Genomic DNA, 17,769 nt, shown 5'->3' with positions numbered 1-17,769 from the left:
CCACCCATGACTGGGCATTCGGTGGGATGAAAATGATGACCCGGAACACGGTTTGTGATGGGGATCCCAAACAGCAGGCAGGACACCAGTGCCATGGTGGCCCAGGTGGGTCCCAGTCCACACTGGGCTTCTGTCCAGTTCTATAACGTCCCTACCTGGAACCTTGGCTAAACTGAACCCATGTCACTGCTGTGTCCTCCATCGAGGCTCCTGGGGAGCAGGGCCAGCACGCACTTTGCTGCAGCAGTGCTGTGTGTTTGTGCTCCACCTGCAGAGTGCTGCTTTGTTTCCCCTGTGCCCTCGCTCACAGACTCCTCACCCCAGCTACCATGGTGGCAAGGCAGATGTGGGGGACAGCCCCCATGTTAGCCACGACCAGCTATCTGGCAGCTGGGGGGGGGGTCACAGAGACACAAGTGTGATTCCTGAACTGGCCCCCCGTCTGCCCTAAGTCCCAAGTCCTGGGGCAGCTCTGAGTGCCCAGGCTCAGCAGCCCCAGTCATGGGGCTCCCTGAAGTGACAATGGTAGAGACTCAGCCACTGGGGGATACTTCTACAGTCACCAGGAGGGGTAGGGTCCTGGGCTTGGCCGTGTGTGTGTGTGTGTGTGTGTGTGTGTGTGTGTGTGTGTGTGTGTGGCAGGGGTGGAGGCAGGTACAAATCTTGGTCAGGTACCAGGATGGCATGTGAGCAACAGGTGAGACATAGCGTATCCTGTCAACTGAGGATCTGAAGAAGAGCAAAGGAGATGGGGTATGGATCTCCATGCTGTGGGGTACGGAGCTGGGGAAACAGCTGGTGGACCTCTATCGGTTCTCTTCTCCTGGGAGACCCGGGGACAGCTGGGCCATGAGTCAGGCCAAGCCCTCCACGGCATGGATGTCTTTCTACTCCTCCCTCAAAATCACCTGCTGCGGATGCGTGGCATGGCATCAGGCTGCTGCTTAAGCTGCCTGCCTGTGCATCTTGGAGGGCCTGGGTTCAAACCCTGGCTCTGTCCCCAGTGTTAGCTTCCAGGTAGTGCAGGGTCCAAGAGCAGCAGCTGCTGGACTCATGCGGTTGGATGAGACCTGGATTAAGTTCCCTGGCTGTTGTGGGCATTTGGGAGTGAAGCAGTAGGTACGTGTGTGTGTGTGTGTGTGTATACCTTTCAAGCAAATCCTGACCTCATTTGAAGGGGTTCCCGTGACTCTCAATGTGGGCTCACCAGTAGTGAGTACCCAGGGGTTGAGTATTTCCAGGCACCCTGTACCATGTCAGTTCCATGAAGTGAGATGTATTCCAGCACATGTGAACAGGGGGCGCTGCTGAGCTTGAGAACTGGAGGAGTGACAGCTGAGGTCACCAGTCGTGGGTGGTACTCTCCATTATGCCTGTCACACTCCTCATTAGGCTTGCAAAAGACCTCAGCTCCCCCACTGTGTCCCTGGTTCTAGGACCGCGACGGCCCTCACGTGCAGTGTAGATACCCAAGATGGGTAAGCTGTGAGCTTGAACTGATGCCTTTAATTGGTGCTGCTAATCGACTTCCCGTGATGCTCGCAAACAACACGATGCTTGGGTACAACCTGCAGAGCCTCCAGCAGGGCCCCTGGTGGCCCTGGCCGCCTGACCATCACCCCCTTCCTTCCCAGCATTCAGGGCAGCTGGCTGAGTGCGCCAGTGCCCCTCTCACCTGCAAGACAGCTTCCAGTGGAGCCCTGGGCATGAGTTGGCCCTGTGCCCTTGACAGGAAGCCATGGTAGTAGGGACGGAAGGAAAAGCCCAGGATCTGCAAACTGTGTCTTCCAAGGTGCAGGGGGTGTGGAATGGGGGCTCCCAGTGCATGTTATAGCGCCCTTCAGGCCCACGCAGGTGCTCTGCGGGCTCTGTGAGCTGGGATCCTGAGAAAGGCTCTATTTGGGGAAATGGTTCCACCAGCCGTGTATTCTGGAAGCTGTCAGATGCAGGTGTCCTGCAGCCCATCTTCCAGGGATCGCGTGTGCCTCCGGGGCCACTGAGCATGGCCCTTGGGCTCCCCGGGGCCCTGGCAGCGGAGGCCTTCGGCCTGCCTCCACCTTCAGTCCACATGCGGGGCTTCAAGAGTCACCTGCACGTGTAATGTGCTTGCACACACACACAGACACCATATACATCATGTATGTACACACCTCACACATCCCATAACACACCCCACAACTATGTGTGTGCATGTATATACAAAGCACACTACACACACACACATCACACGGGTATCATTCCAGTATGCACACCCAGACATCACCCAGTGTGTACAGATGCCACACGCAGTGTACTGCAGCCTTCACAGCTACACATGCCACACGGCACACCCCACAACCATGTGTGAGCATGCATACACACAACACTCTACACAACAGACATCACACACCACACAACTATCATTCATGTATACACATACCGCACACATGTTACATAGCACAGCCATGGCTGCAGTGCATTCAAACACACCCACACACACACGAAGATCTCAGTGGCCTGACCCCAGTCTTATCCTGACATTACCCAGGATCCCTCACGGGACAAAGGGTCAGACACCATATTAGCAGAGTGTGTGGCAGCTGTGGGTGTGACCAGGAACCAAACCTTGTCAATCAAGCTGTGGCTTCAGGTATGGGCATGACCTGAAGCTTGTCAGTCAAGCTGCCGACCAGTAGAAACACCATGTTCACCAACAAGCAACCAGGACCAGTCCCTCCCCTGCCTCCTCCTAACGGGAGGGCTGCCTCGGGCCGTGTCCCCTCAAGGGGTACACTGAGGGCTGGGAGACACCCTTCTCCCCAGCGCCCACCTTTGTGCTGGCTGGGTTCTCACAGACCCGTCAAGCAGTTACTGTCCTCATGTGTGTGCAGGGCAAGGCAAGTGGCTAGTCTGGGACTCGGGGCAGACGTCAGACCCTTAGCCCCTTCGTGCTATGCCACCCACTTGGTCCCCCAGTCTGAGTGGGGACCACAACCCAACTTCCACTCTGCTTCTCAGAGGTGAAGGGAATCACCCAGCAGGAGGAGTGGGCACAGCTGGCAACACCTGGATCAAAGTTATGTCAACACGCCCCTCAGGCACAGGACAAGGATGTCCACAAGTGCCACAGGAAAGCAGTTCCTGAGCCCCTTTTCAGCTATCTTCTGTACCAAGGCTGGGTTTCCAACAGTGGTGACCAGACTCCAATGTCACGGGTGCCACCGACACGAGGCCCGGCCTGGCCTTGGCCTGTGATCCAGAAGGTCCTGGCCTAGCAGTGCAGCCCAAGACACCCTAAATGAAAGGGCTCTCCCTCCTCCCCCAAGTAGCTTAAAAAGGAGTCTGGGGTGCCCAGAGCGGTAGACTAGCTGCTAAAGTCCTCACCTTGCCTGTGCCAGGATCCCATATGGGAATCAGTTCTAGTCCTGGTGGCCCCGTTTCCCATCCAACTCCCTGTTTGAGGCCTGGGAAAGCAGTCGAGGACGGCCCAAAGCCTTGGGACCCTGCTCCAGCGTGGGAGACCCAGCTCGGTCCAGATCCAGCTGTTGCAGCCACTTGGGGAGTGAATCAATGGATGGAAGATCTTCCTCTCTGTCTTTCCTCTTCTCTGTATATCTGACTTTCCAATAAAAATAAAATAAATCTTAAAAAAAAAAAAGGAGTCTTAGAAGGAAGGGTCAGACTGTGTTGGTGCAACTTAACTGTATCCCAACTACCCTTTGTTTCCAAGTCAAAATAGTTCAAGGAAACCCAAAGCAAAGCAAATGAAAACCTGCAAACCCAGGACGCAAGGCCCCTAACAGCCGCCATCTAATACAAAACCACCAAGCTGCAATAAAAATAAACACGACCCCTAACTAGGAGAAAAATCGACTAACAAAAACAGATTGTGGAACGATACGGGTGATGGGGTTTACAGAAAAGGACATTATAACCAGCACAAAGAGGTTTCATATGTTCAAGAAGTTAGGAGAGAGAATGAGAAATGAGGGTACATAAAAGACCCCCTTCCCCACTGAACTGTCAGAGGTGAAAATCCAAGTATCCAAAGTGAAGAAGAGCAGTGGATGGCACCAACAGCACGCACGTTGCAAGAAAAGACGAGGGAACTTGAAGATGTAGCAAATGAAATTCAACATGAACCACTGAAACCAAGCACAGTCTTGCTGAACCATGGGAAGAGCTGAAGCAGTGCATTTCCAACTGGAACCACAGGGTGGTGACACAGCCCGCACATCTTCCTGTCTGACCACCTGTAGCCCTCCAGATCTAAGGGGCTCCCTGATGTCCAAGCCGGAGAAGCCCGTGGTGGCTCCTGACCCCGCAGCTGGGGCTCTAACCACAGCCTCTGTCATTTGTCACTGATAGGTCCAAGGCACAAACAGAGAAGCCAGATGGGAAAGACTCCAGGACACGAGGAGTGGACCCAGGCAAGACCACGAGACAGGCTAGAGGGAGAGGAACATGGTGGGGCAGGTGGTAGGTTTCTTCCAAAGACCCCTGCTGGTATTCCCTCTCTGCAGCAAGCCAAGTGCTATGCTTGGAGGCAGCCAGACTCCTGTTTGTGTGTGTGTGTGTATGTGTGTTTTTTCTAATGCCCACCTCTGGAGACCCGGCCTTACTTTGCAGAGTGGGTCCTCTTGGTCCTGGAGCCCAGCCCAATCAATGCCAAGCCAGCCAGCTTGTGCTGGCAGCTGGAGACTGTCAGGGTGGACCTAGTGGGCAGATGTCTGAAGACATCCCTGGCCACATGAGATGGCAGGGACTCAGCTGGCCCACCTGGACACACCACAGCAACTCTTGCTCGCAGACACGAGGTCATGAGGCTGCTGACTAACTAGTGCTTGCGCAGTCTCTAAGAGAGATGCTGTCAGATGCAACACCTGCCCTGCCACGGCAGGGACACCCGGGAGCGTTGTGGAATCGGCCCCCACACCTACCTGCCAGGCCGGGAGGACTTTCTCAATGTCATTCAGGTTGATGCCATCCCCATCCGCCAGCTTCCCTTTTCCACACCTGGAGAGAAAACAGAATGGCATTGGGAGGGAGATGGCACGTTGGCATGACCTGTGCTAGCCTGGCCGGCAGGAGGCAGGGTGGGAAGGGCAAAGGCAGACCCCTGCTGCCCCAGCCATCCCAGGCGGAGCCGACTGCAAAGAACTGACCCTTCCAGGGGAGCAGCTGTACCCCACAGCCCATCCATCTCGTCCCAAAGGCAGAATGAGAGAAAGGTCAAGGAACACTGCCAAGGCTGGCAGCGGCTCCTTCCTCGTTGGCTCAGCTTTGGGCCAATCCAGTGGGCTCGCTCGTACTGACTTCATGTCCTCTGGCCAGGGTTGCCAGCCCCCCAACTCCCTGGCCAGAGGTCTTTTGCATATTCAATGCATATCCTTTTGCATATTAAAAAATACAGAATCACCTGCCAGCCGGTCAGGTCCTGAACCCCAGCTGCCTGCCTGACCCAAGAGAATCACTCAATCTCAGGTTCATCTACAAATGGGGTTAACAGGAGCGCCTGGAGTAAATTAGCTGCCAGATCTAATGTGCCCAGCACATGGTAAACCTCTCTGTCACATAAGATAATATTGAAGGTAAGGGCAGGTAACAGTGGGATTAAATTACAAGAGACTAAAGTCAGTGCCTGACTATTATTCATGCTTCTGTTGCAGCTGTCTGGGGACAGGATGGCAATAGGGCACTGGTTAAGGGGCCACGCCCACTCACGCACCTGACTCCCTTCTGGGTGCCCTGGTTTCAGGTGGTGCTTGTGGCGAGTCTGCACTAACATAGGACAAGCACCTGGAACAGGGGCTGGCAGTTCAAGTACAAAAGTATTACTGTTTACAATGACCCAAGGGGCGTGGGCCATGACCACCAGATTGGGGACTGTATTTTCCATCCACAGAGCTCATGTGATGCTCAAAGGTCAGTGTAATGAGTTCATTAAAAGCAAACAAAACAAACAAAAAGCTATTGTCCAAGCAGCATCTCTTCTGCTTTTGTCCCTGCCCACAAATATGAATCAACAGACAACCCAAAGCACTCAGAATAAATGCTAGCAGGCCTGGCGTGGTAGCCTAGCAGCTAAAGTCCTCGCCTTGCATACACCAGGATCCCATATGGGCATCAGTTCTAATCCCGGTGGCCCGGCTTCCCATCCAGCTCCCTGCTTGTGGCCTGGGAAAGCAGTCGAGGACAGCCCAAAGCCTTGGGACCCTGCACCTGCGTGGGAGACCTGGAAGAAGCTCCAGGTTCCTGGTTTTAGATTCGCACAGCTTTGGCAGTTGTGGCCACTTAGGGAGTGAATCAATGGATGAAAGATTTTCCTCTCTGTCTCTCCTTCTCTCTGTATATTTGACTTTCCAATAAAAAATTTAAAAAATTAAAAAGCTTAAAAAAAAAAAATCGTATCCTCATCCAATAGGACCATAAGCCTGAAGCACCACCAGGGGGCAGCATAACACAAGTGTCCCAAACCAGGAAGCTCGGGAAGGCCTGGGACCCAAAGGAAGAAAAACCCACTGCAATCTGCTAAGGCTTTCAGTGCCCGGCAACCCCGGCTTGATTGTTCATCTCTCCACCCAGCGGCTCCATGCCAGGCTCTGGGTGAGGGCTGGCACCCAGGTGAAGACCATGTAGGGTCCTGTTGGGAAAATCTCCCTCCCTGACCTGAGCCCGGAGCAGTCAGGGTTCTGGAGGAGGTAAGAGGACGTGGCAGGGAGCCAGGGAGGGCTGCTGACAATGGTCTTGGGTGGAGGCCAGGTCCCAGGTGGGTCGGCCAAGGGCAGAGAATCTGGAAGGATGGCCCGGGCAGAAGGAGCAGTACAGGCCAGGACCAGCAGCAAGGCCAGTGTTCAGCAAGACGGCATTTGGAGTAGGGTGAGGGAGGGAGAACTAGGGGCCAGGGCCAAGGGCAGCTGCAGCTGCAGGGGGAGGACTTGAGGCAGGGTTTGGCAGGTGGAGCTGGGCAGGGGTGGGGTATAAGGCAGGCCAATCAGACATCAGGGAAAAGGGGAGTGGCTATCTGTACAACACCATCATGACGGTGCTGGGCTGAGGGAACTGGACAGAAGCCTGCAGCATCCCACCATCTCTGAACCATGGGGTCTTTGGGGTCTGTGCGTGGGCTTTGGGGTGGGACTAAGGTCTTTCCCTCTCCATGTCACCTTTGGCTACAACATGCATATCCGGGGTCCTCAGCATGCACTGGGCCCCCAATCCACCCCAGCACCAACATGGCAGTTTCAGGCATGACCCAAAGTAGTCCCCAGGGTTCTGCCACAGCTGGTACCCAGGAGAGGGCTCAGAACCTCCTGGGGCACTGCAGGTGTGGAGGGCAGAGGCAGCTGGACTGCCTGAGTCAGCATGACCTATACAGTTTCCAAGGCAACAGCCCACTCTGATTTCTGGCTTTCCATGGAAACACAGACTACTGCAAGCTTTGGCCTGCCTCTGAAAGGCAGGGCTACAGCTCACCATGGAGAGCTGGTTCCCCATGTGCAAGAATCTGAGGGACACTTTGTGGCTTAGCCACAGGGTAAGAAATGCACTCAGATTCCCCAGGAGCCTGGGCACAGGCAGGATTTGGCTGGAGAGCCACGTGGCCATGGGCAATCCTGCGTGACTCACAGCCAATCTGGTAGGTACCTTCCTCCACCTGCCACAGGGATGCAGGCTGGCAGCCTGTGAGTGGGTGTGGCCAGGTCTTCTGGAATTGTGGTGACCCCCCAGGCCCTACCAAGATGGGCACTTGTGGCTAATTTCAAAAGCACCCGTTAAGAAGTTAGCTAACTTGGGAGAACTGCTTCAGTTCTTGCAGAAAGCTGGGCTCCAGCCATCATTCCCCATATCACACTGCAGTCTATAAGGTGGTGCCATCACTTGGAGCCCAGGACTTCAGCATCCCCTATGGGTTTCTCTAGCTGTGTGTCCCAGGGGACACAGGAGAGCTGGAACTGTCCAGGGACATGCTGTGTCTCCCCAGAAAGGCTTCCCAGACGGTTCCTTCCTCAGAGCGCTTCTTGAATGTACTGGTGCTGCCCTGCACTCTCTAAAACAGCACGGTTTGGTCAGTTTCTTTGCTGCAGTTTCATCACCCGTGGCTTTGTGTCTCCTCTTCCCAGGAGACTGAGCAGTTCTTCAAGATCACATTTTCAATGACATGTGCGCATGCATGCATGAACTGCAAACATGCATCATGTATGCACACATGCATGTGTGTGTGAGCACATACGTAAATACCACTCTCATGGCATGGGCCACCACAGGGGACCCTGCAGTTCTAGAACAGCTGGCCACCCTGTCCTGAGCCAAGCCAGATGCACCTTTCCTTGCCTGGCAGGGCATCAGGCTCCCGCACCAGGGCAGGTGAGATGCCTCCCCTGTGCTGAAAGCCCGTTCCTACACTACACCTACTGATAAGGTTGCCTTCCCCACGCAGAGGTGTGGGGACCAGCCCCGTGACTCAGCGGCTTGGCGGGAACATGGGCTTCTCTGTACTGAGGAGCAGCAGGGCAGGCGGCCAGGGTGGGTGGCTTGACACAGGGCCTGGCTGCCTTGAGCTATCTCTCGCTCACACTCTGTCTTCTTCTAACAGGAAACGGCCACACTCAAAGCCCTCTCCACCCAAATGAAGCCCACAAGAGGCAGGATGATAAAATGAACTTTCTATTTCTCTCATTTGCAAATAAATAAGAGAGAAGATTATCCCAGTGCCTGGATCCAAGACAAGCCGAAACGAGCCTGTGTGGAGCACTCCAGAGGGAGCAGCACCTGTTGGTGAGGTAGCCATGTTCTCAGCCAGGGAGGACCCAGTCATCAGATCTGCCACAAGCCCCCAGGGACTCAGATGTGGCTCAAGTTCCAGGATCATTGGACTGGGTGACCAACACACAGGGCTATGGTGGGTATGCAGGAACAAGCAGTGTGGGCTGGAGGGAGTTTGGCTAGGCTGGGCCAGAAGGATCCTGAGAAAGGCCAGCAAGCCTGCACATCTTGGGCCATATTGGACACAGCATCGCAGGGTGGCCCGTGTCCTCTAGGCAGCAGAGAAAGGAGCCTATTAGAACAGAGCTGCTCCCATGCAGACCCCAGCTGTGGGAAGGAGCCCCCCCAGCGCCCCTTACCCTTCGCGGTCGATATGTGGCACCGGCTGCTTAGGCGCATGTCTGAGCTTTCTCTGGAACTGAGTGAAGTCCAGCTTTTCAGGCTGCAGGTCCCAGGTGGCACCACTAGAGGGCGAGGAAGGCGAGAGGCATGTGGTCAGGAGTCCAGGAACCCAGGCAGGCAGGTGGGGGGCACCCTCAGGCCAGGAGGAGGAGCCTGGTCGGCCAGGGACAGTGACTCCACAAGCCACTGGACACCTCCAAGAGAGGGAGCCCAGCAAGTTCTATGCCTGGGAGTGTCCTCAGTGCTGGGCAGCCAAGGGGCCCCTGCTACCACAGTCTCTTAGGGGATGATGGGCAATTTTGCAGCAGCTCAGAGCAGACCCATCAGGGCAGCATCCCCCAGTCTGAAGAGATGGTGGCCGATGCCCGAGAAACATCAGGAAGCTTCTGGAGTCAGAGCCATGGTAATCCTCCTTTCCTCAGACTCTCTGCAGTGCCCTCTGCTCCCCAACCCCAGACTAACGGGTGGGCAGGGTGGGGACTGCAGCCACTGGGGCCTCTTCCACAGTTGCCACTCTCCATTGCCCCTCCAGTTTCTTGGTCCCTCCCTGACCCCTGCCTTTGCCCCCTCCCCTTTCTCTCCTCTTCCAATCCCTCTTCCTTAGCTTTTCCATTTCATTCCCCCAGCTCCTTCCCACCCCACTCACTCTCTCCCTACTGGCCCCCAGCTTGGTCCCTCAGGCCAGGAGGATGAGCTTGCCAGGTGCTACCAGGAGTCGCCCTCGGGGTTACCTGAAGGAGTCGAAAGTGTTGGCGGCCCAGATGTCAGTGCCCAGCATGTCCAGGGAGTGGTCTTTGCTGCCGTTCTGAAAGACATGGGGTAGAAGAGTGGCATCACCACTTGCCCTTGACGCAGGGGGCCAGCAGGTGCAAGGTTCCATCTGCATGGTGAGCAGCTGATGGAGCCTCAGTGTCCCACAGGTACACCAGCAAGAATTAGGAGGATGTTGCTGTCCTGCCCCAGCACAGCCCAGGTGTGCACCAGGTACAGCCATGCCCAGTGCCCCTGCTGCTCTCCCCTCTGGCTCCACCCTCTAGCAGGGCTACACACAACCTGCAGGTGAGCTGCCAGCATGAGGGCAGTGGCTTCTCCCCCAGGCATGCAGAAGGGTCCACAGAGGACTGACTCCTTTTGGGATTAAACCCTGTGATCCAGGCAAGGGACAAAACTTCTCACTAAGCCATCTTGGTCCATTCTTCACCCTCTGACGTGTCCAACATAACCCATCTTGTGGACGGGACACTTTTCACTCAATGCAGCTTCCATGACTTGGTGTCTGCCCTCTGCCCGTGAGCTCCCTGACACTCACTTCCCCACTCACTTCCCTAAGCCCTCCACTCCTCATCTCCACAGTCTGGCTTCTAGCAACACACTCGTTAACAATAACCTCAGCAGCAGGCCTTTGTTCTAGTTAAGACACCTGTATCCCATGTCGAGGTACCTGGGTTCAATTCCTAGCCACGGCTCCTGATTCCAACACAGACTCTAGGAGGCAGCAGCTGTAGCTCGAGCAGCTAGGTCTTGGCAACCAACCCGGAAGACCTGGATTGAGATTCCAGCTCCGAGCTCCTTTCCTGACTCAGCTCCAGCTGCTTCAGGCCCTTAGGGAAGCAATCAGCAGGTGGGAACGCTCTCTCATGAACACATAAAGCAAACAACACTTGCACATCCACTGAAACCAAGCAAGTGTGTGCTTTGTGACCTAGGGATTCACTGCCAAGTGTAAACACAACAGAAATGTGACCTGAAAGGGCACAAGCACTTTCAGGGCAGGGCAGCATCATTCCTGACAGCTCCAACTAAAACGACTCGAGAGACCAACAGTTGACCAGGCTGGGGTGGGCACTGTGGAGCAGCAGATGAAACCACTGCCTGGGATGCCCATATCCCAGTGCCCAGTACCAACTTGCAACCCAACATCCCACTAATGTGCCAGAGAGACCAAACAATGATAAGTGCATGGGTTGCTAATATCCACATGGGACACAGATGAAATTCCTGGCTCCTGACTTGAACCTCACCCATCCCTCATTGCCGTGGCCTTTGAGAAGTACGTTAGTGGATATAGAATTTGTTTTTCCCTCTCTGTTTCTCTTTTTCATGCCACTTTGCCTTCAGATCCAATCAAGTAAGCAAGGGTGACCAGATAAATAAATACTAGTATCTATTAGAATATCATGCCTACGGCCATACCACCCTGAACACGGCCATACCACCCTGAACACGCCCGATCTTGTCTGATCTCAGAAGCTAAGCAGGGTGGGACCTGGTTAGTACTTGGATGGGAGAATGTCATAAAGCAGCAAGAATAGACAAATGGAACAACATAAATGAATCTCATCGATACCACATGGGCTAAAAGAATGTATACCCAAGGGTGCAGTGGTTTGAGCCGGTGGCTGAGACACCCACATGCCATACTGAAGTGCCACATGCCCTGGCTTCTCAATGCATCCTGCTGATGTTGATCCTGGGAGACTGTGATGATGGACCAAGGAGCCGGGATGTGCCACCCATGCAGGAAAGACCTGGCTCCCAGCTTCAGCCACAACCAGGAGTTACTGTGAAACAGCAGGCAGGAGCCCTTCTCTCTCTCCACCTCCTCCCAAAGTAATTCATTTTAAAAAGGATCCAGACACAAAAGAATGCCAGTTATATGGTTCAATGTATATGAATTTCAAGAACAGGCAATCTAACCAATCAGTGGGAATAGAACCCAGCATAACTGGAAGGACACATTGGGGGAACCTGGGGTATGGGTAACACAGTGTATCTTGATTTGGGTGCTCATCTCGCTTTAATAATGCTGTCCCACACCAGGGATCAGATGGCACCTGCCTTTTCCATTCTTGCTTTTTAAACTTGTGTTTTCCTCCATGCCTTTCTCTTTGGTCTACTTCATTCATGTCCCACATGCCTCCTAGGTGTGATGGGTCATACGGTTTGAAATATGGAGTGTTGGTCACCCTAGCAACTGGCTGATGGGCAAGTGTCTCTGCCCAGCAACCCCTGCCGCCTTCTACATGGAAGTGTCTTGATATCAGACTGACAGCACATTGCTTTCCATGGGGAGATCTCTGGGGAGCCAAAGGTGAATTCTTTGTTGCTGGACCAGAGGGCAGGGTCCACTGGCAGTTGGGCCAGAAGGAGGCCTGGGCAGAAGATGCTGCCCATGATGATGTTCTCCACCTGTACTACAACTCTGGACTGAGCTGTTGGCACCCCTCCTTGGAGGTGAGAACATGCAGCTGGCACTGGGGAGGGCCAGACAGGCAGTGGCAGCCATGAGCTTTCCCGGCAGGGCTCCATAGAGGAGCCACAGTAGTCCAACAACTAATAGCACTCCTGTATCCAAGGTCACGGTTGACCGACTCTATAGCCGGAATCCTTACTGCTGACAGCAGCCCAGAGAATGCATTCCCACACTGGTCTTGATGACCTGAGCTTGTGTATGAATGCCAGAAACCCAGACACATACAGCCTGCTTCCTGTCCTCTCTCAGGCCTCCTTCCTCATCAGCTCTGATTTGGTGCAGGCCACCACCACTCTCTGCCAGCCTGGCCAGAAGCTTGCATTAGCAAGCCTCTTCCGCCCATCCCTCTTGCTGTGTGCTATGGTATCCTCCAGGGCCTGAGCACCCCTCCACACTGCCCCAGCAGTTTGGGCTCATAATGTCCCCCACTGGCTCACCTAGACAACCCTCAGCACTAAAGAACTTTCTGTGCCAAGGAGCTAGGATCCCTCTCTGCACAGCCCAGGGCATCCAGAGCAGAACAAGGCAAAACTTTGACACAGCCAGCAAGCCTGGAGCTGGGCAACTCAGCAGCCTTGGAGGAGGAAGGCTGAGGCAACAGTACCTAGCAAGGAGCTGGACATGCAGAGAGAGGCCACAGGCCAGCCACTTGGCCCCCATGTGACTACCAGGAAGGTAGGCACCCTGGCAGCGGGGAGGGGAAGTCTCAGCGTAAGTTCACCTGCATGAAGACCTTGGTCATGAGTGATGGCTACCTGCTGTCACTGCCATGACATGATCACGGCAGGGTGTAGTAACACCTTGGATGTTACTATGAGAGCAGGCTCAGGCAAATAGGGACTACGTGTAAACATATTAGCAGAGTCAGACTGGTACCTGGGACAGAAATTCACTGCCTTCAGGTCTCAAGCCAGAGCAGCTGGAGTCTCACTGCAGGCTGAGGTGGTAGCCCAGGTGGGACCAAATTGCACTGGGAGGTTCCTGCCAACTGCATAGTTACATGGGACGACCAGAGTCCTCAGGGATTCACACACTGTCCCTACCCCTAGGGATGGTAGCCTGAGCCAGAGCACCAGACACCAGTTCTCCAATCCTGTTGGTGGCTTGGAGCCAAGCAAACCCACAGCACCACCAAAACATCTGAACATCCCCATTTTCCAAAACATCAAATATCAAGCCTCAAACCCTGCACACAAACATGCATACACACACCAATACATGCATGCCAACACACACCAAAACATACATACATACCCTAATGCACACATCCAATACATGTATACATAAACAATATACACATACCAATACATATATATACACACTAATACACATCTCCAATGCACACATACACACATACACACTCCAACACATATATACACATACAATATACATGCACCAATACATACACACACACACCCCGATACAATTGTACACATACACTTGACCCAATACATACACACATACAAATACACATAGAATGACACAACCTGCCCCAAGACATACACACACAGTATTTCAACAGTTTGTGGAAACCTATGGTGAGCATGTGGTGCAGAGGGTAAGATGCCCCTGTGGACAGCATGGTTCCACACTGGAGTGCCGGTTTTGATCCCCTTCCAATTGCAGCTTCCTGCTAATACTCATCCTGGGAGCCAGTGGATGACTGCTCAAGGAGTTGAGTGCCTGCCAGTTTGGGGGAGATCTAGAGCGATCCCAGCCCCTCACGCAGCCCTGGTTCTGCCCTGGTTGTCACAGGTATTTGCAGGAATGAACTAGTGGATGGGAAATGGCTTGCTCTGGTTCTCTCTCTGCCTTTCAGATAAATAAAAGTTTTTTAAGATTTACTTATCTTTTATTGGAAAGATAGAGAAACAGAGAGAAGGAGAGACAGAGAGGAAGATCTTCCGTCTGATGGTTCACTCCCCAAGTGACCACAATGGCTGGAGCTGAGCCAATCCAAAGCCAGGAGCCAGGAGCTCTTCCAGGTCTCCCACATAGGTGCAGGGTCCCAAGGCTTTGGGCCATCCTCGACTGCTTTCCCAGGCCACAAGCAGGGAGCTAGATAGGAAACGGGGCTGCCAGGATTAGAACTGGCGCCCATATGGGATCCCAGTGTGTGCAAGGCAAGGACTTTAAATATTACGTTACTGCGCCAGGCCCAAATAAATAAAAATGTGTTTCATTGATACAAATTTTAAATCCATGCCTAGCTTTCTTGTAATATGCATTCTTGCATGAAACTTATACTTTATGAAGTACACGTACAAATTCCACAGACATGATTGTTTTTATATATACATGTGTATGTATTATACACACATACTGCTGTACACCTTGTACACAGATACACACTACATACGTGCACATCAAACACACAGACACACACCACAAATTCAGTACACCAGATCACCAGCTTCCATGCCAGATGGAGGGAATCCTCCCTTGCCTGGGTCAGGCAGCCACTCTGGTGGTGCCCAGCCCCCATGACAGGTAAGGGGAAATCTTCCCCCACCCAGGTCAGGGGGCGCACTCTGGGGACTTAGGTATGGATTTGTAAGGGGACTGGGGAATCACACAGGTAAGGGTGAACAATGACCTGTGGATTTATGCCCAGGTAAGAAATTACTACTGAGGGACATCTATGGATAAGGCCATTGTATATGTAGGTAAGTGATTCCTGAGGGATACCCAACAACAACAAAGCTACTGTACTTGCTGGTGAGCGAGGGGACTGAGACCTGGTGGTTTGGAGGGGGAGAGACTGGAAGACCTTTATGGGTCAGCCCACATGGAAGTCCTGTGCTGGGCTTGTTAGCATGGAACATTGCTGACCACCACACGCTAGCCCACACAAGAGCTATGGCTGAGGGCCTGTCTGGCAGAGGGTAGATCCCAGTATCTGGGATCACATTTAGGCTGGCCATGATACTAACCAGCACACAAGAGAACCAGTTCTGGGGGTAGATTCTGTGGGGGGATATGTGGGCTTAACCCTGTAGAATTACAAGTCCCGCTGATTATCTTGAGTTGGGGTGGTGATGGGCTGAGCTAGGCATGACCATGGAACCCGCCAACACTCATAGATACTGAATTGTTGTGTTGTTGTGGATATTTGAGATGTGACCCATCAGATAGAAAATCAATCTCTGCTCACTGTTTTAAATAAGTAAAAAATACTAACATTTTTTTTTTTAAAGCAAGGCATACACAGACCAAACTGAAGCTTTCTCATGACTTGCAGAGTCACATATGAATTTCTGAGTGGGGAGTTCAGGGGTGTGTCAGTCTGGGTTTGCCAGCAGTGCATCTGCTGCAGCAAATGACACTGACAAGTTATCTCCTGGTCCCTTAGGGGCTCAGAGCCCACAGTTCTTTCCACTCTCAGGCTGGAACAGGCCATGGGTTCCATCATGAAGTTCAAGACCTAAGGTGCATTTTCTTGCCCACAGACACAGGATTTTCAGGGGAGCTGAAACTTTTCCCTTTAAACTGTAAGTAAAAGCTCTTTGTCTTTTCTTAGGATGGAATTCCCTGGCCTCGAGCGCCAAGCTGTCATCACCCAGGGGCATTAACACAAAGCTAGGCATCCTAAGATTCCTGAAATCACGGTCCCCACCCTAATGTAGGAGTCCCAGAAATAGAGCAATTCGAGCTGGCATGCAGTCAGGTGCCAAGCGACAACACACCTGTCGCCCAAGCTGTCAGCTTCAGAGGAGACAGCAGGCAGGAAAACCCTTCAAGCAGGACCAGGGTGTGAACTGCAAGCTGTTAAAACCAGATTCGGCTCACAACCTGATTTGGGGGCGGGGGAGGGGCGGAGGGAGGTCCTGGCAAGGCATTCTGGCTCCCTGGACCTACGCTTCCTATCTGCCCTGCAAACATTTCAGGAAAACAATATTTATTTGAAAGGCAGGTGGAGGAAGATATTGTCCGCCCCATCCGCTACTGCACTCCCCACATGTCTACAAAAACTGTGGGTGGGTTAGGCTGAATCTAGGAGCCCTGAACACCCATGTAAGGGACAGGGATCCAGTTACTGAAGCCATCACCTGCTACATCCCATGGTGCACATTAGCAGGAAACTGGAACTGGAAGCAGATCTGGATAGGAGCTGCAACTGTCCCATATGGAACTTTAATTTCTGTGCCAAATGCCTACTGTTCCTGGGAGTATTTGATGGGTTAGAGATTCCTGAGTAGAGGAGGGAGGGCAGGTATGATACAGGAGAGATATCATGGGGAATTTTAATTACATTAAATGTTTGGAGCTCAAAAGGTCCCCCCAAGGTTATGCCCTGGTTGTTGCAGGCCCTTTGAGGTCAGTGTGGATTTGCTCCAACAGAAGTGACTAAGGGGACAAGTACAGGAGAATGGTTGTGCAGGGCAGGGTCCAGGGAGAAGCTATCGCATCCCAACAATACCAGGTAGGTACACGTGTGTTTGGGCATGTGTGTTCAGCACCAAGGACAGCATCCCACACAACTAGTCAGGGAAGAATGGGATGGATCCTAACACTTTAATGCCTCTACACTAGATGGGCATTGGAGGTAGGGGAAGGACTGAGCTGCCCAGCAAAGAACAGATCAGGAGAAAGGACGGCCATGCCTTTCATTCCAGGACTTTGGTGTTTTATCTGTCTATCCTATCTTTTCTCCTGTGTTCTCTCAAGGCAACCCTTCTGATTCTCTCATTCCCTGCTCCCTTTCTACCCAACACAGAAGCAAATCAGGGTTGTGATTTGCATTTTAAATGGCTGGGCCCCACTAAAGGCCATTTCCAGCTGGTTGCCTGTCCAGCATTTGCTACAATGAGGAAAGCCACTCAATTGTCCCCAGCTCCCACTAGAGAAAGACCAGCAGGTGGGAAAGATCAACTCTTCCCATCCCAGTGCCTGTCCCCAAGGGTCCCCCACCAGAAAGCCTTCTTGGAAGTCACTGAGATTTGTCCCTTCATGCTAGTATAGACTCAGAACCACAGCAGGGAGGCCCAGGAATGGCTGGGGAGGTCATCAGGTCTAGGGGAAACCTGGGAAACTGGCAGAGACAGACTAGAGCCACAAAGTGAGTAGGCAGAGAAGAAAGCAAATGGGGCTCCTCCTTGTCTGCTTACATACTGTCATTTTTTTTTTTTCAGAAATCCATCCAAACTCTTTTCATCACACACATTTTCCATGGACTTAGGCAAGTCTCTTCCTATTTCCCTCTGCAGCTTCTGGGGTCTCTCCAGGCAGAGACCCAGCCACACCACTCCTCTTGCATACAGCAGGCACCCAATGATGGGTTGAACAAGAGAGTGGCTGCTGATGGTCATCAGTACTGTGTAGCAAGTCTTGGATCCACCCTTCCCAGTGAGTGGCTGCCAGAAGGCACC

The 17,769-nt window shown here is 53.0% G+C and overlaps 1 protein-coding gene across 1 annotated transcript in view; it reads right to left on the bottom strand.

The window, feature by feature from the left end:
* The window catches only part of CTIF (cap binding complex dependent translation initiation factor), a 233,404-nt gene that overhangs the window by 148,869 nt on the left and 66,766 nt on the right, over positions 1 to 17,769 (bottom strand). Inside the window, exons 4-6 of the mRNA XM_040984982.1 lie at positions 9,879 to 9,952; positions 9,105 to 9,209; positions 4,920 to 4,995 (exon numbers count right to left, since the gene is read on the bottom strand). Coding sequence (XP_040840916.1) covers positions 4,920 to 4,995; positions 9,105 to 9,209; positions 9,879 to 9,952 — 255 coding nt within the window. The remainder of the gene's footprint in view (positions 1 to 4,919; positions 4,996 to 9,104; positions 9,210 to 9,878; positions 9,953 to 17,769) is intronic.

The sequence above is a fragment of the Ochotona curzoniae genome, unplaced genomic scaffold (genome assembly GCF_017591425.1).
Source record: "Ochotona curzoniae isolate NIBS_2020 unplaced genomic scaffold, NIBS_Ocur_1.0 contig_43, whole genome shotgun sequence".
In the NCBI taxonomy this organism is placed as follows: domain Eukaryota; kingdom Metazoa; phylum Chordata; class Mammalia; order Lagomorpha; family Ochotonidae; genus Ochotona; species Ochotona curzoniae.
This window is presented reverse-complemented; position numbering and strand designations above follow the sequence as displayed.